The 24,817-nt window shown below is 45.9% G+C and overlaps 1 protein-coding gene across 4 annotated transcripts; it reads right to left on the bottom strand.

Annotated features, from left to right (window-relative positions):
* Window positions 1-1,318: 1,318 nt before the first annotated feature.
* Mapkapk5 (MAPK activated protein kinase 5) lies at window positions 1,319-24,320 on the bottom strand. Of its 4 annotated transcripts, XM_038345396.2 has the most exons (15): window positions 23,721-24,263; window positions 22,980-23,074; window positions 19,143-19,216; window positions 17,987-18,062; window positions 17,209-17,306; window positions 15,919-16,027; window positions 14,572-14,661; window positions 13,017-13,112; window positions 8,620-8,700; window positions 6,819-7,006; window positions 4,982-5,102; window positions 3,928-4,058; window positions 3,592-3,713; window positions 2,984-3,088; window positions 1,319-1,504 (listed from the first exon to the last, which is right to left on the bottom strand). In XM_038345396.2, exons 5-15 carry the CDS (start codon window positions 17,292-17,294, stop codon window positions 1,410-1,412), a joined length of 1,224 nt encoding a protein of 407 aa, XP_038201324.1. In that variant the 5' UTR covers window positions 17,295-17,306; window positions 17,987-18,062; window positions 19,143-19,216; window positions 22,980-23,074; window positions 23,721-24,263; the 3' UTR covers window positions 1,319-1,409. The 4 variants fall into 4 exon arrangements, with proteins under 4 accessions (XP_038201324.1, XP_038201323.1, XP_038201322.1 ...); XM_038345395.2 differs by lacking the exon at window positions 22,980-23,074 and having other exon boundaries at window positions 3,598-3,713; window positions 23,721-24,311; XM_038345394.2 differs by lacking the exon at window positions 22,980-23,074 and having other exon boundaries at window positions 23,721-24,266.
* Window positions 24,321-24,817: the final 497 nt, after the last annotated feature.

The following is a 24,817-nucleotide window of genomic DNA, read 5'->3' on the forward strand; positions in this document are numbered from 1 at the left end:
TTCCTCTAAAGACAAGAGCAACCACTTCTACCCCCACGGGCACACTGGATTCCTGCCCCAGGACAGGTGTGCTGGAGAGCAAGCAGTCTCCCCGCTGATCTAGAACAGGTTCACTGGAGAACAGGCCCCTATGTCAATTCTCAGCTACATCTTTCTGGCCAGAAATTTTGCTTAAAATGGCTTTTCTCTGTTGCCTAGCCCCGAGGTCTTGCTATTCTTGACAGCACCCCCACTTCTCACCACAGCACCTCTGCTCACCCAAGAGCACTGAGCCTTTCCTCCCACGGCAGGCTCTGAGGACACTGTGATTTTTATCACAAAGCCCCCGAGAACAGTTGACAACACTCAGGAACTAGAAAGTAACAAATTCCATGAAATCCACTTTGACTGAAGAGGACGAAACAAAACTGAACAACTGAGACAGAAGACTCGTCCTGCCTGTGAGCTCTTCTGAGCCAGTGAAGGTCGCCACCACAGACAGCTCTAAAACCAACCACTGCCTGAGGGGCTGGCTGTGCCTACATACACAATAAGTAACAAACCAAAGCTGTATAATTATGCCACCTGAGATCAAAGGATACTGAAGAAAATAAACACAGCCAGGAGGATGCAAGTAAATCTAGGCAGAACAACTACTTATGGAAAGCCACAAGAGAAAAACAACCAAACAAAATTGGATCCTCTGACGTTTTTCAGTAAAATCATGCCAGAGAGAGGCCAGGGGAGCAGGGGAGGCAGTGAAGCTGTGACAGAGACAGAGGACAGAATGAGTGCCAGGGACGGGGAAGGAAAACTCCACTTAAAACCATGAGGAGTCCCAGTAAGCTGGAGGGACGCACCCAACAAACACCCTGGTCAGGTGCGACAGAAAGGAAATAGCTGTTTTTTTCTGGGGTCTGAGACAAGAAATGCAAAGGCCACAACTCCACTCTCCTGCTGTGAGTTGCTCCAAACCAAGGAGTATACATCCTGGGAGCCACAGCAGGAAGATGGAAATACTTGATTCATAGAAACAGGTCAGCACTAGAACTAATCTACCTAAGACCAGGGAGCAACAGTCAAAGCAAATGGAGCAAGGCTCCACGGTGCTTGAAGCAACAGTTACTGAGCAGAGCCTGGCGCAGCTCCTCTACCTGCCTCTGACAAACGGTTGCTAATACTTTATTGTAACTATACCCATCTTTCTTGACAGTGTCGTCTTAAAGACTCAACTATCCTATGTCAATAGTATAGGAACTGAGTTTTTTGTCTTAAAGGAAAACAGTTAACTGTTAGGAAACTCTGACACTAAATCCAAACAGCAACAGTAAGCAACAAGGAAATGAAATTATGATTTATTAATTTACATAAAAATTACTTTTTACATTAAGGAATAATTTTCCAAATTGTTAAAACAGTTTGAAGTTTTACTATTGGGGCTCATGGGGAATAGTCTGCTCTTCAATCACTTGCTTCACAACCTCTGCCAGCTTCAGTCGGTCTACTTTATCTGTGAATCCACGACCTGAAACTCAAGAAAGAATGAGGTCAGTTTTCCAACTCCACATATGGCCAGAGCCAGCATGCACAAACAACCTCACCAGCCAGAGTTCACTGTTCAAAAGCAGCTCGAAGCCTCTGCTTTCAAGCAGCAAGCGAGCAGTTTCACATGCCACAAAACCAGAGATCACTGATGACATCCAACAAGGCACTCATACCCAAGCATAGAAAACCACCTAGAAGCTGGGTGGGGTGGTGCACGCCTTTAATCCCAGCACTTGGGAAGGCAGAGGCAGACAGATTTCTGTGAGTTCTACAGAACAAGTTCCAGAACAGCCAGGGCTGTTACACAGAGAAACCCTGTTTTGAAAAACAAAACAAACAAAGCCAAGCTGTTCATCAGGACATAGAAGAGTGTTCCCAACAACCCTTTCCTTGTTTATTAGAACCTCCAAACAAATGAAATGTCCACTCAGTGGTGAGTGGACACACAAAAACAATACTAACAAAAAAGAAGCCAGAGACAAAAGAACATAGACCTGTCTGATTTTGTTTACATAAAATACAAAACTTGGGGCAGGAGGTTAAGAGCACTTGCTGTTCTTGCAGAGGACACAGGTTCAGTTTCCAGCACCCACATGTGGCTTCACCATCACCCATAACTCCAGCTCCAGGCACTCTGACTTCCCCTTGTGAATTGTGCAGACACTAGCGCGAATGTACACATCCATACACATAAAATCAAAACAACCCCCCTACACACACAGCCTATAGAACTAAGCATCAGGGTTGGAATAGCCTTTGACTAGAGGCTGGATGGAGAGCACCGCAGTTCTCCTGGGCTGCTGCTGGCACCCAGCGCACACTCTGTACAGGTCACTGTCTTAGAACCAATCCCCTGTGAAGGGACTCTCTTCAGGTGTGGAGCGGCCAGGCCCACTGAGGACACAGGCAGAGGAACAGAGTCAAAGCACATGCCTCCCTTTCCTACGACACTGTGGCAGCTCTTGACAGTCTTCTCAGCTGGAGTGGTGATGTCACCACAAGCTGCCGAGAGCTGAGCCGAGTAGGAAAAAGGCACCTCTCCTTTCCACCTTGTTTTACTGGGAAGAAGTTTGCCCAGTGGCAGACCTGCCAACCTTTCTCCTCGGTCAAATGACTCTGAGCTTAACAGCCAGTTAGGGGAACTTTCTGGTATTCCCCAACTGTGTGCTGCTGTTCCTTGATCACCTAGTGAACAGCCCAGGAATGTGTGGTAAGACTCTGCTTTCGTTTTTGTCTTTTTTTTTCCCTCCTCAAGAAATATTTGACAGAGCTCTCCAGTATTCATTTTATAACACACAATGCACTTGCACTTTGGAAAACAAATGCAGAGCAGACACCAGATCTGCCTGGGCAGGTAAAGGAGAGCCTGCCCCCCAGAGCCCCTTCTCTTCACACATCCTCCTCACCTGGCTCTGGCCTCAGAGAGCCTGTCTGTGTCTAAATGCCGGGGGCTGCTTACCGTTCCAGCTGAAGCTCTGCAGAGCGTCCCTCAGGAGCTTGCACTCGCGGTTGTACTTCCAGGCTTCCTGCATTACTTCATTCAGTCTCTCGTCTTCATTCTCTCCTATGGGCAAGAGTGGAGAGGAAGTTTCAATTTTATGTAGCATCATGGGTTTTAGTGTCATAAATGGAAGGGCATGATGCCCAACTAGGTGAGAAAAGTAAGACACAAATTTGATGTATAATCTGCTGGTTTCCTGTGGGTCCTGGTGTGCCAGGCTGACCCTTTGTCTCTGAGCTCTTCTAAGTGTGTATCTTCACACACGTGCTGACAACCCAAGGCTGTGTTGGGAGTCAGAGAAATGCGAGAGACGTTTCTGAACAAAAACATCTAGCCCTCCTCTACCTCCAGAAAGTCAGGGAGTGGTGGCACAACCCTTAATCCCAGCCCTCCGGAGGCAGAGATAGGTGGATCTCTGTGAGTTCAAGGCTAGTTTGGTTTAGGACTGGCTCCAAAGCTACAGAGAAACCCTGTCTCGAAAAACCAACCAACCAACCAACCAAACACACCTATGTGTGTTCAGACACACAAACACACACATGCAGAACATTAGTAAGTGGCATGACCTTTACCAGCCTGGGGGAGGATACACTGGGCAATGACATCTCGAAGCTTTTCCAAGGCAACATTTGAATCCTCAGCTCCATTCTCATGGTCGTGTATATAAATACCATCCTTTGGCTTGGTGCTTTACAAGTGTGGGGAAAGATAATAGCAAGGTAAGACCTCAGAACCCAGCTCCAAACTCAAGATACCTGAAAAAAGCAACTAATAAAGAGTATGTCCAGCTTCTGAGGCCACTTACACTGTCTACCTCTGCAGAACGAGAGCAGACCCCTGGCTGAGTTCCCAGCCTCAACCATGCCTACCATACAGAAGATCAAAGAAATAAGCTCACTTACCCAAGTAACTTCCTCTTTCTCAGGATGGGGTTGTTCACGGAGTGTAGGGGCTTGAGGCTAACTTTGAGGTCTTGGATCCTCATGTTGGCCAGCTGCTCAGCATGAGCCTGCTGGATTCCTGCAACCACTGCCTGCACGTAAATTCTATCATCAGTTACCCTGACCTTCTGGATTTTAAAAAAATGGTTTTTTTTTTGTTTTGTTTTGTTTTGTTTTTTGCTTTGTTGCCCAAGTTCATCTTGAACTCTCGAATTCATGTGATTTGTCAACCTAAGCTCCTGAGTGTGTGCCAGGAGTGCTTGTGCTGCTGTGCCTGGCTTTGTCTGCTTGTTTCCACATTTGTTACTTGACAACTTAAAAGCCAATTTAAGACAAAGGAGATCCATATAATTTTTTTTTTTTTAATCAGGCAGAGGATTCTCCCTCCCCCTGGATCAGCAGGGACCAGCAGACCACACATAGACCACCTACCAGCTAGCCTTCTTCAGTAAGAAGTACTAATGGTGCTAGAGAGATGGCTCAGCAGTTATAAACACACGTTCTTACAGAGGACTCAAGTTCAGTTCCCGGCACTCACAGCAGGTGGCTCACAACAACCTATGGCTGCAGCTCAAGATCTCACGCTCTCTTCTGGCCTCCAGAGGCACCTGGATGCACATGGTGGCACACACAGATAAATACAATAAATTTTAATGTTCCTCAAGACAGAAGGCAGCCAGTAAATGTGAGGCTCTTTGCCTTCATCCTAGGCAGCACACACCCTCAGAGATGCCAATTTCTGAATTCCCACAGCATGGAAGGTCTGTTTCTAAAATACTCAATTTCATTTGCTTGCCTTCCCAGCGACCTGACATGAACACTTTGGGGGAAAGGACCTTTTATGTCCTGTGCCATCAAACCCACACAGCAAGTGCAAAGGGCAGTTCTTGGGGCCTGTCCTCCTAATTTCAGGAAATAGGAGAAAACAGCTTTCCCATTTCCCTTTAAGTCCTATATTCAGTCAGCCCTTTCTCACACTGTCTTTTCAGACAACAAAATAAGTATCACTCAGAACCTTATCCATCATCAGCTGAGCAGAGGGCAGGACATTATCCAGGGCCTCTGTGGAGTTGAGCCAGGGATGGTCCAGCACTCCCTCAATGGTGAGTCTTTCCTCCGGTTTGACCTTTAGGAGCCTGTAGAGAAAACATACCAACACACAACATGCATAGATATCCTCAAAAGAAACAAAGGAAGTTCTTGGGCTGGACTCCAAATAACCTTGTTTTCTTTTGACTTTCTATCAACTCCTGCAGGCCTGGGACAGCTAGCAGCAAGGCAGGATGGGATTCTAGTCCCATGTACTTGCTATGGTTTACTCTCCTGGGCAACAGATTGAAAGGAACACCAGAAGTTTTATTCAAAAATACTTCAAAACCAGGTGTGGTGGTGCATGCCTTTAATCCCAGCACTAGAGAGGCAGAGGCAGGTGGATCTCTGTGAGTTCAAGGCCAGCCAGGACAGTCTCCAAAGCCACACAGAGAAACCCTGTCTCCAAAAAACAAACAAACAACCCCCCCCAAAAAACCACCCTTCAGACAGTCCATATCACAAGACTCAGTAGATAAACCAACATGCCTATACATCCTGCTGTATTTAATCCCCACTCTGAGGTCTCCAGGACAATGCTTCAACTACTTTTGGCTGGCAGTGGCTGTAAATTAGCCGAGGGCCATGCAGTTTTGAAACAACAGGCTATTATCTAAGATAAAAGGAGATCCCATCATTGGTAGACATTGGACCTGGACCTTTCTTTATTTAGAGATAGTCAACAACTCCAACAGACCATCACCCAGCACTCTCTCCCGTGTTAGGTCATACTTCATGACCTCCCACTCATCCAAGCTAATACAACACAACACCTAGCACAGCCCTGGGCTCTCTGCAGCATTATCACCTCTTCTAACTACATAGTCCTCATTCCCATGTCTGAGTCAGGACAAGCTTACATTCCTTGTCAAAAATATGGATGAAGGCCTGAAAAATGACACTAAAGACTGACCTCTGACCTCTACATGCATGTATGCCTACACACACAAGAGGCAGAGAGCCATCAAGAAGACACCAAGGTTTACTACAAAGCTGGGCATACAGCAGGAAAGCAGCATATAAGACAGGTGAGAAGTCAAACCCTGCCTTCAACATCATAAAAAGTCCTTTATGCATTTTAGGAACTAGTCCCTCTTTGCAGCAGACTCCCTAAACCACTACATGGTCTACATAGGCCAGGTTGGCACTGAATTCATGATTCTTCTGCCTCAGGCTTCCAAGTGTTGGTCTTACATGCAGGCATCAGCATGCCTGGCACAAGCTCACTTTTGGAAGAGACTGTTTTCAGTAGGACAATCCTCAAGCATGTCCCCTTTCATGCATCCCTTTCTCTTAACCCATGAAGAAACCGATCAGGTGGGTAGAACTGCATTTTCCACACGGGTAGCAGGAAAAGTACTCGTAAGTTTAGCTCAGCTCTGCTACCGCGGCCTGCACTGCTCCTTCTCGTGCACCTGTCACTACCCGTAGTATTCTTTTCTTCTGTTTGGTTTTCCAAGACAGTGTTTATGTAGCCCTGGCTGTTCTGGAACTCAATTGGTAGACCAGGCTGGCCTTGAACTCACAGAAATCCTCCTGTCTCTGCCTCCTGAGTGCTGGGAATAAAAGGCATGAGCCACCAATTGCTGCCCACCTAATTCTTTTCAATATTTATTTTTATGTTATATTTGAGTGTCTGCCTGCATGTTATCTGTACACACGTGTCATATGTGCAGTGCTGAGTAGGCCAGAGAGAGCACTAAGCCCCATGGAACATCCCCCCAGGGCTCCCTAACCACCCTTTTAGCAGCCCAGGGACTCACTTCCTCACAACATCTTTGGCCATCTCTGAGATCTGGCTCCACTCTTCTTCTGGAAACTCAAAACTTCCTGTCATGATCTTTCTCCGCATATCCTTTGGGATAGTCCGACTGTGGTGTTTGGAATAAAAAGGAGGATATCCACATAGCATCACATAGATGATCACCCCTAGGGACCACAAGTCACAGCTCTGAAAGCAAAATAGAAAGGAATCACTCCAATCAGAGAAGAGCCTCCAACTACAGTCCAGTTGTATGCAGACGCAACATATACAAGCTAATATAACTAAGGCCAGTGGCAGCTGAGGACATATTAGAAGACTAAGCGTCTCTTGATGTCTCTGAGAGCCAACATTGCATGTATCACATGCACATGAGACAGCCTAGAGCAGAGAAGCAGAGAGCTAAAAGCCAGCTCACACTGGACCATGTACTGTGTTCAATCCAGACGGGGCAGGAGAGTGCTGACCACAGCGGCTAAGGCGCATGCGCATAAGCCAAAGCAGTGTCACAAAATTTGGAGGCCTAAAAGCATTTGCTGTTAGTCACACATGACAACTGTGTTCTACTCTAGTCTCATAAGGAATTTCTATTTGAATTGAAAAAAAAATACTATGCAAATGAGACAATGGTAAGCAATGAGAAAGCAGAGAAAGTTCTCCAGCCAAATAAAAAGCCCAAATGAGAAGTTTCTCTCTTAACACTCAGTAGTCAGGTATGAGATCTGAAGGCATGTTTCACATTTCCTTGAATTCCTCACTACTTACTCTTCAGAGATATGGAGGCTGTAACAATCCTAGGAGCCAAATTTATTTCTAAAATGACTCTGGAAAGCCTCTTGGTGGAAGGCTGCACAGGCAGTCAGTTTGGGGCCACTGTCAGCGCTCTGCACTGGCTCGGGTGGATCTGGGTCTGCAGTCACCTGTCCTGTCCTGTCCTGCAGTCACACACCATGCAAGCTCCATCAGGCAAAATGTACAGGTCAAGGGATCTGCCAGCAAGCATTCAGCATCAGCGCTTTGCTGAAGTCTGTATAAAGCATGCTTGTATGCAACTGTAGGAGGATGCGCATGCCTATGCCTTATGCATGTGAAACCAGAGGATACCCAGGGTCCTTCTCCATCCTGTTTGGCATTATTCCCTTGAGAAAGGTATCTCACTGAACCTGTCGTTTTCTGGCTAGGCTAGTGGACTGCAAACTCTAGTCCTGAAAGCTCCTGCTCAGAGTGCAGCTTAGTGGCCTATATGAAGCCACAAAGCTGGAGTGTGTGGATCCACAGCAGTTATCCTAGACTCCCCTGTCACCCGTAGCTAGTTTCAAGTGCCCAAAAAGCACACTTTTAAAAATCTACTCAGCAACCCATTCAAGAAGCGCTGGTCTCATGAGCTCCACAGAGCCATGTCTGGTATGTGGCTGTAGTTAAAAACAGCTCCAAGGAACCAAGCACTTGCTCTGCACAGAAGACCCTGTTCAAATTAGGCAACTGTTTTAATCAAGCTGTTATTTTATGAAGCACCAAGGCATAGTGCCATACATAAATGACCACAGTGCTCTTGAGTTTCAGTTTTTCAAAAATGGCCTTTCCTCCTAAAATGAAAGTTAACCGTACAGCACCTCACTGTCGTCAGTGACTGTGCGGGGCTACAGCTCTGGCTCCTGCCACACGCACTAAACAAGTGAGAGCTTCCTTCATGATCTCATCAAAGCAGACACTTGGGGTCCTGTGTGCCAGCTGCTGCTGCATCACAACACCTCCCAGAGTCACGAAGTCCACGGCGTGAAGGAGACTACTTGCCCCCTTACCTTGTTATAAGTGTAGGGCGTTGGCGAGGTAGGTATGATGCCAGACTTCTCCTTCTGGTGCCTCCTCTGTGCTTCTAGTACCTGTCAAAGGCAAATCAATGAGACAGCTTGTTAGAATCACATCACCAGTGTCCCACAGCTCAGAACCAACAAGAAGGCTAAAAATGAACTGACAATCAACAATCAAAAGTAATATCAGGCTGGGCGGTGGTGGCGCACGCCTTTAATCCCAGCACTCAGGAGGCAGAGACAGGCGGATCTCTGTGAGTTTGAGGCCAGCCTGGACTACAAGAGCTAGTTCCAGAACAGGCTCCAAAGCTACAGAGAAAGCCTGTCTCAAAAATCCAAACCAACCAACAAACAAAAACTTCAAAAAGCATCATTATAACTTTCAGCCAGGCATGTTGGCACATACTTTAGTCCCAAGGATATCCTCATCTACACAGTGAGTTTCAGGACACAGTGATACCCTGCCTCAAAAACCAAAACACTTCCAAGCTTCTTTCTCACAACTAGTAATTTACCTGTAAATTAAAGGTGTGTCCAGTTGCCAGGCAGTGGTGGTGCACACCTTTAATCTCAGCACTTGGGAGGCAGAGGCAGGCAGATCTCTGTGACTTCCAGGCCAGTCTGGTCTACAGAGCAAGTTCCAGGCCAAAAAACCAAAAATAACAAATAAATAAATTAGTAAGTAATTAAAGTAAATTAATTAAACTTAAAAATAAAATGCTATTTATAACAGCATAAAAGTACTAAATGCTAAGAATAAGTCTACAAAAGTATAAAAAATAACCTGAACAATGAAAACTATACAAGTAATAGCAAACAAAAATATCATTCAAAGAAATGGAAGCTAGGCATCACAGAAAATGCCTATAATTCCCAGTGGCTAGGGAAGGCAGATGGAATTTGAGATCAGGCATGTTCAAAGGGGTATGGTCCAGAATGAAGGATTACAAGGTTGAGACACCCTTGAGATATACAAATATATGTGTATATATTTATACAAATTATATGCAAAATATATATTTGTGTAGCTGTGTGTGTGTATGTATGAGGCTTTCTCAGAAGCAAAAGAGATAGTAATCACCAGTGTTGTTTAGAGGTCAGTGATGGTAGACCATGACAGCTCTCCAACAACCACAGTCAGATCTCAGGCTTTTATGGAGGAAATCAAGAGGTCCCGAAGACCACAGGGCAATTCAAGGCCAGAGAACTTAACATCAACCCACTACGGCGCCTGACACTCAGCCAATGTTGAGAGCTGTTCTAAAGAACACCATGGAGCACTGGCATGACTAGAACTCAGCCTGCACGTAACCTCACACACACATGTTCAACTGCTGTTTCTGACTCCAACACAACATAAAAGACTTCAGAACAAATGTCCTGGACCAAGTGTAAATTCAAATGCTAAGAGCTGAGCTGGCATCTATAGCTAATATATATGTAAAAATTTACTCAAATGGGTTTTATAAAATAGGTATAAAACCTAAACCCACATAAAATCCTTGCAATGACTTGTTTTGTTTTGTTTTTCGAGACAGGGTTTCTCCGTAGCTTTTGTTCCTGTCCTAGAACTCACTCTGTAGACCAGGCTGGCCCTGAACTCACAGATATCTGGCTACCTCTGCCTCCCAAGTGCTAGGATTAAAAGCATGCACCACCAATATCTGGCATAATGACTTTTTTTTTAAAAGATGAGCGTATAGGGAATAGAGGCAGTAGAATCAGGAGGAGGATGAGTTCAAGGTCAGTCAGCAACATAAGCAGTTTCAGGAAAGCCCAGGATACATGAATCATGTCACAAAACACAAACAGTGTATATGTAGGTATATGTGTGTGTATCTGTCCATGTGTGAAGGTGCGTGTGTGTAGGTGGAGAAATCAACTGTGGGTGTTTTCATTGTTTTCCACCTTATTGATGAACAAAGCTCTCTCTCAAAGAAGTGAAGAACAAGCTCAGGACCCTCCTGTCTGCCTCCCCAGTACAGGAACTGCAAGTATGTGCTCTAACGCCTGGTTGGTATGGACCCAGCTTTTACATGAGCACTAGAGATCACACTCAGGTCCTTCTAGCCCAGTAAACACTTCATGAACTGAGCATCACCTCATCCCCTAAATGTTTTTAGCTGGGCATTATAGTGTATGCCTGTAATCCCAGTACACTAGAAAGAGAGGCAGGAGGATCAAGAGTTCGAGGTCACCCTGTGCCACATAGTAAGACCCTTGTCTTAAAAAAGCAGCAGCAACTGGGCAGTGGTGGCGCATGCCTTTAATCCCAGCACTCAGGAGGCAAAGGCAGGTGGATCTCTGTGAGTTTGAGTTCAGCCTGGTCTACAGAATGAGTTCCAAGACAGCCAAGGCTACACAGAGAAACCCTATTTCCAAAAACCACCCCCCAAAAAAAAAAGAAAAAGAAAGGAAGGAAGGAGCAAGAGAGAAAAAAAAAGAAGGCAGCAACAGTCATGGTGATGTATGTCTTTAATTCCAGCACCTGGGAGAGAGAAGCGGGACCTGTGTCAAACAAACAAACTCCCAAAACAACCAACAACTACAAAACACACACACACACACACACAGAGGGAGAGGGAGGGGGGAGAGGGAAAGAGAGAGAAAGGGATAGGGGGAGAGACAGAGAGAGGGAGAGAGAGGGAGAGGGGGGGAGAGAGAGAGAGAGAGAATAAGGTAGAGGAAGAACAACTAACTATACAATGCATTACGACCCTTTCCTATATGTGGTTTTTCTTCCCTTCATCAGCACAAAGCTGAGACTGAATGATATTTACATTCATTTCAACCAGTCAGTGTTCACTGGGCAGCCAGGGTGTCAGGGATTTCACCCATCTCCATTATGTGGAGCTGAAGAAGGCATACCCCTTCTAATCCACGAATGTTCAGAAGTACAGCCCAAGCTCTGGGCCCTGTACACTTTTGGCCAAGAGAAGAATGTGTCTCTGAGTGCTGATGAGGTAGCCAGGCCCTGGAGAATGTGCTAAGTGGCAAAGCCTGAAGTGTCTCTACTAAGGATTGTGAGCAAGAGCACCTGAACCCGGGCTCTACTAAACTGAATACAATGTGGTCTTCTGTCCCTTATAAAGATTATGCTGGGGGGCTGGAGAGATGGCTCAGCGGTTAAGAGCATTGGCTGTCCTTCCAGAGGTTCTGAGTTCAATTCCCAGCAACCACATGGTGGCTCACAACCATCTGTAATGAGATCTGGTGCCCTCTACTGGCCTGCAGATGCACATGCAGACAGAACACTGTATACATAATAAATGAATAAATAAATCTTTGAAAAAAAAAAGATTATGCTGTATAGAAAAAAAACAACCAAAAAACAAACAAGCAAGCTAGTTTAAGCATACACTATGATGCACAGCAGACTGAATATACTGAATGCAATTTCGGGTAACAGCACTACAGATGCATGATGGGATCAGTAAGGCACAGCCCATTGTGTGTACGTATGAACATATAATTACATGTTTTTGTGTCAGTATAGGTTTGTGCATGCTATGACACACATGCATGGAGGTCAGAAGATGACCTCACATGGAGATAGGTCCTTTCTTTCCACCATGTTTGAGGCAAAGTTTCTTGCTTCTCCACTGCGTACATCCAGGTTAGCTGGCATATGAGCTTCCGGGGACTTTCCTGTCTCCAACTCCTGCCTCACACAGAGCACGGGACTATAAATGCACACCTCACACAGAACATGGGATTATAAATATATCAGCCTTATACAGGCTCTAGAGACTCAAACTCAGTTCCTCAGGCTTGTGAGGGAAATATTTTACGTAGAGTCTAAAAAATGATTTTAAAAGCAAAATTGTACACCAAATGAAGCAATGTATAGGTTTCTGAAATTGAGTTCCTGCTCCCCATCTTGATAAAGCCTAGAACAGAAGGAACAAGAGTTGGAACTGCAGAGATGGCTCAGCAACTACAAGTATGTGTTGCTCTTACAGAGGATCCATTCCATTCCCAATATCCACAATTACCTGTAACTCCAGTTCCAGGAAGTCCAACACCCTCTCAGGGCCTGCATGAGCACCTACGGTAACATTCTTATACAAAAATACACTCATGCCAGGTGAAAGTGGTGCACACCTTTAATCCTTGCACTCAGGAGGAAGAGGCAGGTGGATCTCAGTGAGTTCGAGGCCAGCCTGATCTATAGACCAAGTTCCAGGACAGGCACCAAAGATGAAAAGAAACCCTGTCTCAAAAAAAAAAAAAAAAAAAAAAAAAAGAAAGAAAGAAAGAAAAAAGAAACAACAAAATATACTCTCATACATATAGTTAAATCTTAAAAAAAAAAAAAGAAAAGAAAAAGTAGAACAAGAGTCTACAGGCAATTTGACAATACACCATAAGAAAGAAAACATGCTTACCTGAGGTGCTACATAATAAGGGGTAAACTGGGGTGTCATCAAATCCCCTTGGTCAACTTTAGCAAATCCAAAGTCACATAATTTCACAGGCGCATCCTGAAAGAAAACAAACTGGGGTCAGTTCTTCGTGGTTGTCAGTAAACACTTAGGGAAGCCAGGTGGGGTTGCTCATGCCTGCAATTCCAACACTGTGGACACTGAGGCCAGCCTGTCTCCAGGATAAAACCATAGACAGACAGATAGATTTGGGGGCGGGGGGGACAACATAGACATGAGGCTCTTGTCAGTTTCTAGCTGAGACTTGAGCCTATGAAGGGGATATGGATCTTAGTACAAAGGAGCTACAGAGGGCCCAGAATTTATGAGCACTTCCTACTCTTGCTGAATGCCTGGCTTTGGGTCCCAGCACCCATGTGGCAGCTCACAATCACCTGTTAACTCCAGTCCCAGTGTGGCTTTCACAGGCACTGCATGAGCCTGCAGCAAAACACTCATACATATAAAAAGCAGTCAATCAGTAATCTAAAAGTAATACAGAAGAAAGTCAGCCTTGATTCACAGCTGTGAGCTTTGCCCGCAGTGTCTTAGCCCTACTGGCCCTCCCTCATCAACCCAGAGCACTGCTTCATTCTGAACATTAGCCATGAGCGTCACAGCAACTAGAGCAAGGGACTGGTAGAATATAGGGCAGGGAATAAGAACACGGGGAAAAACACAACAGAGCTGACAGCAAATCAAACTTAACTTCCAAGGTAATATAAAAAAGCACGTCACTGGGCTGGAGAGATGGCTCAGCGGTTAAGAGCACTGACTGTTCTTCCAGAGGACCTGAGTTTAATTCCCAGCAACCACATGGTGGCTCACAACCATCCGTAATGAGGTCAGGCGCCCTCTTCTGGCCTGCAGGCACACATGCAGTCAGAATATTGTATATATAATAAATAAATAAAATCTTTAAAAAAAAAAAAAGCATGTCACTTCCTGCCTCTCCCCAAAGGCACTCCAAATATCATCCAGATTCCTAAGTCCCACATCCAAATCACCAATGCCATAGGTGTCGCAACTTTTCTGAGCCCTAACATGGAAACAAGTGGGGGAAACTAAAGTGCTAGAAGCACTGTGGCCTAAAATCTCCTGCACGTGAACTCGGGGCAGCAAAGACAGAACTTTTGAGTTTTCAGCCAACCTAGTCTCCATGAGTTCCAGGGCAGCCTGATCTCTGTATCAAGAGGAGGGATAGACCTCAGTTGGCAGTGCTTGCCTACTATGCACAGAGTCCTGCGTTCAACCCCCAGTTACATAAACCAAGTGTGGAGATGCATACCTGGAATCCCAACACTGAGGAGGCAGAGGCAGGAGGATCAGAAGTTCAAGGTCATCTTCAGCTACACAGGAAGTTCAAGACCAGCCTGGAATACACAGACTCTACCTGAGAGAGAGGCTGCGTCTGGGAGACAACTGCACTCAAGGGAGAGGGAGAGAGAGAAACAAAACAAACAGCAACAACAACAAACCAAAGTTACAGCATCAAACGAGGAAAAGCAAGTTTTCTCACCAAAGAGTTATCCTTGAAAAGCAGATTTTCAGGCTTGAGGTCTCTGTGCGCAATGTTTAGCAAATGACAGTGCTGTAGAGCCAGGGCTATCTGGAAAAGGGCACAGTGGACCAGACACTTCTTAGAAAAGCACCATCTCTCACACACCTCGTGTGAAACTTCAGGAGTTAAGTCAATTACAACTGTGGCCAGTGTTGCTTTCTAAACAGAAGCTAAGACTCAGGACACCAAGAAACAGAAATGAATTAGCCTTATTTTAACTATAACCTATATTTACTAAACAAACATGACTGCAAATGATCCTTTGTCAGAATACAGCAGTGGATCCATCCTGTAAGATGCCCACCGTCCCTTTACCTGTGCTGTGACAGACGCCACAGGGGAACCCACCGGCAGCATCTCCAGGAGGCAGGAGCTGGCCCAGTGGGCGACAGGACTGCGTCTGGGAGACAACTGCACTCCAGGGAGCTGAGTGACAGGCACTGCCTTCCAGCCTTGATGTTCTACCTAATGTTGCAATTTGTACATCTTACTTAAATGACCATGCATCTGTCCCTGTAGACTGCAACCGTTTTGGTTTTTTTTTTTTAAACAAATGAATGATCAGATCACATTCTTTTGTCTCAATATCTGATAAATGAATGGTGTAATTTGAAAGTTAAACCAGAGATTCTGTGGTTCCTCAACTCAGTGATTCTTCTCAGCATTTCAAATACTGATTGCCACGTAGTCAACAGGAAAGGAGGCACTGAAAGACTTGAAAACTAAGGGTGAAAAATGTTTAAGTGCTTTCTCACAAAGCTAACTGCTGTGCCATATGCTGGTCTACGGTCTGTTTGCTTATTCTGAAGACAAGCCTGAGGTTCAGTGTGTCACCTCTATGAGTGTTCAGTGCTAGTTGGAATCAGGGTATCAAATGGGCCATAAATTTATACAATAAAATAGATAGGCTATGACTAAGAATCATTCAGTATCATAAAAATCCAAGAATAGCATTGTAATCTGCAGAAATGATCGATGATTTGTGCAAGAAACATCTCAGGTATGAATGCCTGAGAACAAGTTTATACTAAAGGGTCTACCTGTGCACAGCTGTCCTCAGACAGTCAGTGGAGGAAACTCTCACAGCAGCCCTGGGACACATATGACAAGCAATTAAGAATACAGTCTTCCCTCCCAAAGTAGAAAAGCGGCTGTGCTTCCCCTGTGAAGGCGGTCTTTCTGATTATAACAAAGCAGGCAATGAGAGGTCAAACAGAGCTTTTCTTTCAGCTTTCTTCCCTGGCGCAATTGGACTGCTTAGCCAGAGTGTCAGTGCCCCAAACCCCCACCCCTCCGTTGACTTGCCTGCTTTGTTACTTGGCTGGCTTGCTTCTCTGTAAAGTGCCGGTGCTGGCTGATCCTGTGAAATAGCTCGCCCCCTTCCATCATCTCCATTACAATTAAGAGTCGAGCCCTGTTTGAAAGCATTTGATTTGTTAAGTTAAAAAAAAAAAAGTTAACATTATTAAAAAAAAAACAAAGGAAAGGAAAAAAAAACCTGGAAGCATCAAAAAACTGACATGAAGTGAACTCATCAACAAAATATGTAAACCACTTTCTATATTCAGGGTTATTTAGTCACTAATTAAGTGCAATGATCCTCATTCTCAACAAAAAAAAAAGAAAGAAAAAACAAAATGTGAATTTTGGTTCCTATTCCTTCATATAAATGCTTCTGCTTTCATCCAAATGCTTTCAACAACAGAGCACTACTTGTGAGAAACAATCAACTTCCCACTGGCTTTCAATACTCCATCTCTTTCACCAGCTCTACAACGCCCACTTCCCACAGCCTGTGTGAGACGCTGCCTCCCAGGCTGCACTTACACTACTGCTGCTTTGTAAGGTTCAGAATGCAAGGAAGAGGCTCCTTGCTTGACACCTACCACACTGCAATGACAGGGTTCACAACCTGGTCTTCACCTAAGACACTTCCCAAATGTGCAGCTGAAAGAATAATGAGGGTTTCTTCCTTCAAGCAATGGGGCCTTAACCTAGAAGAACATCTGGGCCCCTCCCATCGATTTGGAATAGAATCTACTTCAATTACAATTTATTTATAAACTGCCTTACTATGTGGACCAGGCTAGACTGGAATGTATGATGTTCCTGCTTCTCAGTGCTAGATTAAAGGCATGCAACACTATACCTGGCTCTATATTGTTTTATTTTGCTTTTAACACACGCGCACACCCATACACACATGCACACGCATACGCATAAGCACACATACCAGTGCTAGAGATTGAATCCAGGGCCTTGGGTAAGCTTGGCAAACACTCTACCACTAACTTATAATCCCCAACCCTTAAAAGTTTTTTTTTAAAGAGAAAATATCAAAACAATGATGGAGGAGAGGTAGCAGATGAAACAAGATTTCCCACAGGCAGCTGGTAAAACTCAGTAATGAGAACTTGGGCATTCATTACATAATTTCACTTTCACAACTGTCTCCAAGTTTTTAAACACAAAGAGAAAGAGGCAGGAAAAGGAGAGAGGAAGTGGGAAGGAAATGGGAAGAGGACATAGAAGAGGATGATTCTGCTACAACAAGGCCTCCACATAGCCAGAGGTGACAGCCCTGTTTAGTCTTACCTGGGACTGGACTCGTGAGGAAACTGTACACTGTTAGCAAAGACTTCAATAATCTGCACTATATTGGGGTGTGTGGCACACATCATGTGCAGACGCACCTTAAAGAGAACACAGGACATGTCTGTGTGCGAAGGAAATGAATGCCATCGTTTCCCCCAAATGTCCATCAAAAGCTAGCCACACTAAGTCCAAAGGATATCTACTTCTGTCAAACCCTTACTACCTCGCCTAATACAAAACACCCAGTGCCGCCCTAGGCAGACCGTCTCCCCCGTGTTCTCGCCACAAATAAAACTTCACCGACATATTTGCTGTCTACACCCTCTTTTTACTCACTTAATTTCAAGATTACTGCTACTCATTTTAAAAAGAATTTGAGGTGGCTGGAAGGGGAAAAGGCTGTATGCTAGCTAGCATTCCATGCTGATACAGAACACTTGACAATGAGAATGTGAACAGAGAACAGAAGTGCAGTAGGGATATAGATGTTTTATGCATCTCTGTATTTTCCAAGAAGTCGCCTGCCTTAGTTGTAAACATGTACATATTCTTAGGCCCTAAAAACATCTAAATGGGCTGGAGAGGTGGCCAAGTAGTTGCAAGTGCTTCCTGTACTTCCAAATTTAGTTTCCAGTACCCAAGCTGAGTGGCTCACACTGCCTATAACTATAGCACCAAGACATCTGCACACTCTCCCTCACTCCTCCCTGTGTGTGAGTGTGCGTGTGTGCGTGTGCGTGTGTGTATGTAAGCAAGTCAAAGTAATAAAGGAACATACCTCATTTCTAGCTTTTGGACGATCGAGAAGGATTTTCAGTGCAAATCGTTCTTGAGACGATTTCTTCACACAGACTCTAGGTGTAGAGGGGAATCATGGTGGCAGTTAGGATCTACATAGCAAATACCAGGACAGCATGGCCTATATAGACTCTGTCTCACACAAATACAAAAAAAGACAACTTGCCCTAGAGCAGCAGGTGGCAAGGGTCTCTTGGGTCTCAGCCCAGATACAGAAATGACAGCCTCTCTGAGAGACCCAGGCTTCTTTTACATTTGTTAAAAATGTCATATCTTTGGTTTTTTGTTTTTTGTTTTGTATGAATATTTTGCCTGCATGTAAGTCTGTTCACCACCAGGCCCCTGTGAAGGTCAGAAGAGGGCATCAGATCCCCTGGAACAGGAGTTATAGATGGCTGTAAGCTACTTCATGGATACTAGAAATCAAACCCAGATCCTCTGTAAGAGCAGCCGGTGCTCTGACCATCTCTCCTGCCCCACCTTTTACATTTTTAGTTGCACTTTAAAATTCTTAGTGTGTGGGTGTGTACATGTGGTATGTACATGTGTGTGTACATGTGGAGAACATGGGGAACCTGCAGGGATCAGTTCTCTCCTTCCAGTATTATTGTTGGTCCCAGAGACTGAATCCAGGCCATCAGAACTGTAAGCAAACTCCTCTACCCAACAGCCCATCTTACTGGCCCAAATAACTTGACATCTTAAAACCAACCTATAATACTATAGACCATGTGGCCTTGCTACCTAGCTGGGTCTAGATGCAAAAAAAACTAATAAGAAGCCTTTACTAAGGGGTCAGGACCCACATAGAAGAAAGGAGAACCAACTCCTGAAAGTCATCCTTCGACCTCCACATGTGCTATGGCATACATGTGCACACGGCATGCACACACGTTCACTCATAAAAATGTAAAAAACATAATCAAATAAATATCCTCTACTAGGAGCTGGAGGTATAGCTCAATGGTCCATGTTCTTTATATACACTAAGCAAGACACTACAAATCCAAACCAAACAGAAACTCGATTTAAACTCAGGCTAATTCTCAAAGTACATCTGATGCCTGTAGCTCGGGGCTCAACTTGTGTGTCTCCTCCCAGAGCAATGCACCCTGTTCTCCACGTGGGTGTCTTACCTAACTGGACCACTAATTCCTGCTCCCAGCTTCTGAGTCCAGTTGATACTATATTCTTCTAAAATGGAGGTTTCCTATTAAAAAGAAGAAAAGGGGGCGGGGGAAGAAAGGATTCCACTGTTAAGCTAGATAATTGAGGAGAGGTTGGACAGCCATGGTCCAGCACCTCACATCCTAAGCCATCATGGGCTTTATAATCGCACTTGCCTATGTGATTGCCGCTACCTCCCAATCACTACCTCCTAATCGTACAGGCTCCAGAATAAAAGGAAACTGTGCAATCCGCCTACATGGTCTATTTAAGTAGACAAATGATGCTTTATGGAGGATGTCAAAGTACTACAAAGTTAGGACTTTCGATGGGTGCAGAATACTTAGCATATGAGGCCTGTATCCCTCCCAGCACTGCACCTCCATGCTCATGCACATCACACACACAGCACAGTAACCTGCGCATCTTCACTACAACAATAGTGTACTTCTGAGATCCCAGAAAACTGTGTCAGGTATCTGTAGAGGTTTACATCCTTGAGCAAACTGCCCAACTTGTGCGGTTAGGAGAGTGGATATCAGGTCTAATCTTCCACCATGTGAAGGTGAGAGTCTACTTGACAGAAAGCTGAAAGGACTATACATTAAAGCCTGGAGTTCAGACACCTGCTTTTACAGAAGGAAAAAAGGCACTTGCAGACAGACCCACTCCAGACTGCTGATCCTCAGTAACCACAACCACCTGAGAATATTTAAATTCAAAACCCAATAACCAGGCCCCTCACTTGAGATTCTAGTACAACTGGTCTGGGATGGAGCAGATGACATGTTCTAGTTTTATCCTCCACTCATCTTTATTTGGGTAGACCATCAACACTCTCTGGAGCTCAGATTCTCATACAGTGTGAAAGGCAGGCAACTGCTTTCCATAAACATGTTTACAGCTAGACAAAATTGTCAAAGCAAAAACAACAAAACTGCTCTCACCTTTACCTCCAGCACCTGGAGGCAGAGGCAGGTCAGCCTGGTCCTACATTGAGTTCCAGGCCAGCCAGAGCTGCACAGTCAGATTCTGTCAGTTGTCAAAACTAATTATTTCAGAGGAGTGTAAGCTACACAGAGAACTGTCTTTTCTAACCCACTAGAGTGAGGTCAAAGCAGCATGCAGTCTGGCTCCTGCAGTTCCTAGCCTCTGGCCTCCCTGCCCAAAGCAGTCAGTGTGTTGCTTGCTCCCAGCATGGAGCTATGGAAAGTAAGCAGGTGCTGCTGCTCTCCTGGTCAGGGGAGAAAATGCTGGGCTGTGCAGGCAAGAGCAGGAAAATGTGGGTGACAAGGGACAGCTGTGTTAAGCTCCAAGACAATGGTCCTGGCCAGGAGTGCAGAATATGTAGGCTTAGAGGGCAAACCACTACACAGAGCCATAGAATAAGGCTGAAGTGAGCTCCACAACACTCTGGTTAATGGACGGGGAGACTGAGCAAGGGAACACACAGCCTCAGTGACTTTTGCAGTCAGCTCCACTCTGAAAGGACTCGAAACCACAGGGTAGAGTGGCAGGAGGCGCAGGTCTCAGGAGTTCAAAAACACTGCAGTTTCTGCCCACATCAGGCTGACATAGCTAACTAAGCAGAACCACACACAGGCTGAAAAACAAAGACCTGCATCCCTGAGCAGACAAAGAGAAATTCTACCTTAATTCTAGGCAGCTACAAATGTAACAAGCTGGGGAAGGGATCAGAGTCCAGAGTTGTTACAATGTTACCAAGTGTCCGACTTTCAACAAAAATCACTAGCTATATAAAACCCAGGAAATTATCACTGAATGCGAGAAGAGAAAACATAATAGCAACTATCTCTGAGTACTGTACACAAATAGATAGGCTCTGCATAGATTTAATAGTTTATTTTGTTTTGAATCAATTTTATTTTTATTTTATATGTATTATTTTGCCAGCATTCAGGTCTGTGTGAGATAGATGTCATCCCCTAGAACTGGAGTTACAGACAGTTGTGAGCTGTCATGTAGGTGCTGTGAATAATGTACCCAGGTCTTTCTGAAGAGCAGTCAGTGCTCTTAACTGCTGAGACATTTCCCCAGAGACTGTTTTAAGTAAGACAAGAGCCTTTATTACTAAGTGTAATAAAGGCTGACCTTGAATTCAGAGTTCACTAGCCTCTGCCTTCCAAGTGCTTGGATTAAGGTATGTTTCACCACACCCTGCCTGTTTTTGTTTGTTTGTTTGTTTTTATGTGTGGGTACCTGCATACGTGTATAAGTGCCCTGGAACCAGAGGAGGTTGTCAGATCCCTTGGAACTAGAGTTACAGACTGTTATGAGTGGTTGTGGGCCACCCAGTGTGGCTGCTAGGAACCAAACTGGAGTCTTCTACAAAAGTAGTACATGTTCTTAATCACTAAACTATCTTTCCAGACCTCCCCAGAAAAAGTTGTGTTTTACTTTTTATTTTATTTATTTATTTTTTTAATATGCCTAAAGAGAGCTCAGCAGGAAAGGCTCTTGCCACCAAGCCTAAGCTGAATCCCTGGAACCCAAATGATAGGAGAACCAAATTTCATGTGCACACTTGCATACACACACACACACACACACACACACATACACACACACTGACATACACAAGCACACATTTAAAATGTTTTTAAATTTTTTGATACATTCAAAGACTAAAAGATAATAATATTGATACTGAGTCAAACTAAGAACTCTTTCCATCTCTTTTTTGTTTTGTTTCTGTTTTTAATATGACATCTCACTGTGCTGCCGGGCCAACCACGGCCACCATAACCAGTGACTGTAAATACCGCCAGTGGTGGAACAGAAGCAATGGAGAATAAACCATAACCAGCGTCAGCCATAACAAAGCTGTCGCTCCAAATAGAAAAATCTAAACAAACAAATGAAAGTCTATTCTGGCCGGGCAGTGCTGGCACAGGTCTTTTTTTTTTTTTTATTTCTTTTAACATACTAATTTTTTTTACATACCAATCCCAGATCTCCCTCCCTCCCCTCCTCCTATTCCCTTCACCTCCCCACCACCACCCCATCCATTTTTCAGAGGGTAAAGAACATTGCTTGGGGGAAGGTCCAAGGTCCTCCCTATTATATCTAGGCTGAGCAAAGTATCCATCCAAAGAGAATGGGTACCCAAAAAGCCAGTACAAGCAGTAGGGATAAATCCTGGGTAGCATAGAACTTTAATATCTACTCAAAGGCAGAGGTGTGCGGATGTCTGTGAGTTCAAGGCCAGCCTGATTTATAGAGCAAGTTCTAGGACAGCCAGAGCAACACAGATAAACCCTATCTTGAAAAACCAAAGAAAAACAGTCATTTTACTTGGGTCATTCTAATTTATGTACTTATTTATTTATACACAGAGTTTGTAGCTCCAGGCTACATGGCCAAAGACAACCCTAAACTTATTATTATTTCATTTTGTGTGTGTGCATGTGTGTCCTCTGAGACCAGAAGACAACCTACAAGAGCCAGTTCTCCAAAGGCAGAGGTGGTACACACCTTTAATCCCAGCACTTGGGAAGCAGAAGCAGATGAGCTCTGCTGGTCTACAGAGCAAGTTCCAGAACAGCCAGGGCTACTCAGAGAAACCCAGTCTCAAAAAAGAAAGAAAGGAAAGAGGGAAGGAGGGAAGAAAGGAAGGAGGAAGGGAGGGACAGATGGACGGAGGGAGGGAGGGAAAAGGAGAGAGAAGGAAAAAAAAGAAAAAGAAAAGGGAAAGAAAGAAAGAAAGAAAGAAAGAAAGAAAGAAAGAAAGAAAGATAGATAGATAGATTACTCAGGGCATCAGGCCTGAGCTCAGGTGCCCTTACCCACCAAAACCTTGGAATGGCACTGGTTCTGAGTTCTGATCCTCCTGTGCGCTGGGATGACAAGACTTGCACCACTGTGCCAGTTTTCTGGGGTTCTAGGGATCAAACCCAGGAATTCATGCATGGTAAGTAAGGTACTCTACCAACCCGGCTACACTCCCAGTCCCATTTGGGGTCATTTTAGCACATAGGATGCTGCTGGCTCCTCAGGAATAAAATCTTGATTTCTAGGAGAGCAGGCAAGAGAACGGCAGGAAATGAACACACAGATAAGGAGGGAAAATCCGAAGAACAGGTTTTGAATGAAGACGAACCCACTCCTGAAGCTCAAGCTCTCAAACAGGCTTGTTTCAGACCTATCAGGAGAGGTCCATTAGAGCCACTGCCAAGTGTCACAGAGGAACACCGAGAAGCAAATGGAGGCACTTGGGGGCGATGGAAACCTCAGAGTCCTATAGAAGTCCTACTAGTTCCACACATATCAAGTATCCCCACTCTACTCACCTTCGTTCTAGCTGAACAGAAACTATCTCAGCCAAGGAAGTTGAAGAGAGTTGGACACCCCACTCTCCACAACTCAACACGGTCCAAGGATCCGGGGGAGGCCGAAACCCGGATTCACTAGATTCTAGTGACTTAAACCACTAACTCCCGTCCAAGTTCTCTTGATTATCCGAGGCTGGGGCTGCGGGGAAATCACAGGACAAAGCTGGGAAGAAGTGGGTGGCGTCTCTCTCTTACCTTGATGGCTTTCTCCATATCCTCTGACATGCTCCGCAGGGCTCCCACAGTCCGGAGCGGCGGAGGCTGCGCGGCTGTCTGATCCCCTGGCAGCCGAGGAAGCAAAGGACTTGGAGCGCGGGTTCCTGGGCCTCGGGGACACGGATAGTGCCCGCCACTGGGGACCGGAGGGGATGAGGGCCCGGGAGCCGGCTCGGCTTCCACAGGCGGCTCTAGGCTGGTGGGGGCGGCGGCGGCGGCAGCGGCGGTGGCCCCTGGGGACAAGCCTTTGTGCTGGGCCCCGCGCAGCCGCTTCCCGGCCTCATCCCCGGCCGGGGAGGCAGGCTCCCGGGGCAGGGCGAAACGAGGAGGAGCCCGGCCTGTTGCGCCGTGCGGGGGTTTTACGGGGCCGCCGCTTAGGCCCGGGCTCGCCAGTTCCTGAGGAGAGGCTTGCCCCGCCACCGCCGCCGCCCGCACCGCCGCGAAGCCAAAGCCAAGCCCGCCGCCGCCGCCGCTCCCACTGCCGCTTCAGCGCCACACATCGCCGGGACGCCCGCGCCGGGCAGCCTTGCCGGCCGCACGGCCGCGCCGAACCCTCTGCAGTCTCACGCCATCCATGCTGCTGCCCAGCTCCGCGACCCTCGAGCCCCACGCACGCCTCGCCGGCGTCCTCTGGGCTTTCCGAGGCTCTCCGGGGACGCGCGGCTGATGTGCAGGCGTCCGCCGGGTCATCCCCGGGGTGCGCCGCACGCAGCAGAGGACCCCGGGCCTTCCGCCGTGGTGGCGCTGTGGTAATGACGTAAGACGGTACGGTGGCCAGTCAGGACAGGGGAGCAGTGGGGTGCGTGTTGTACGCGTGTGCTGGATAAAGTTCGTGGAGAGGGCCGTGGAGGCTGGCTAGGGAGCGGAACGGGAACTTGGGACTTACCTCGCTATGTGGGAACCACTGGATTGTTCTTGTCCTGTCACCTGTGACGGCTCAGAGATGCAGCTGCCTGCTGTCACCTCGATATCCCGCGGAGTTCGCCTAGACTTCTCGGGGCCAAACGAGTTCGTGCCTTCCACGCTGCGAGTGTTAGGACAAGTCAGTTTATGAAGCGGAGTGGAAAGTTTTATTA

This window comes from Arvicola amphibius, chromosome 10 (assembly GCF_903992535.2).
Source record: "Arvicola amphibius chromosome 10, mArvAmp1.2, whole genome shotgun sequence".
Lineage (NCBI taxonomy): Eukaryota > Metazoa > Chordata > Mammalia > Rodentia > Cricetidae > Arvicola > Arvicola amphibius.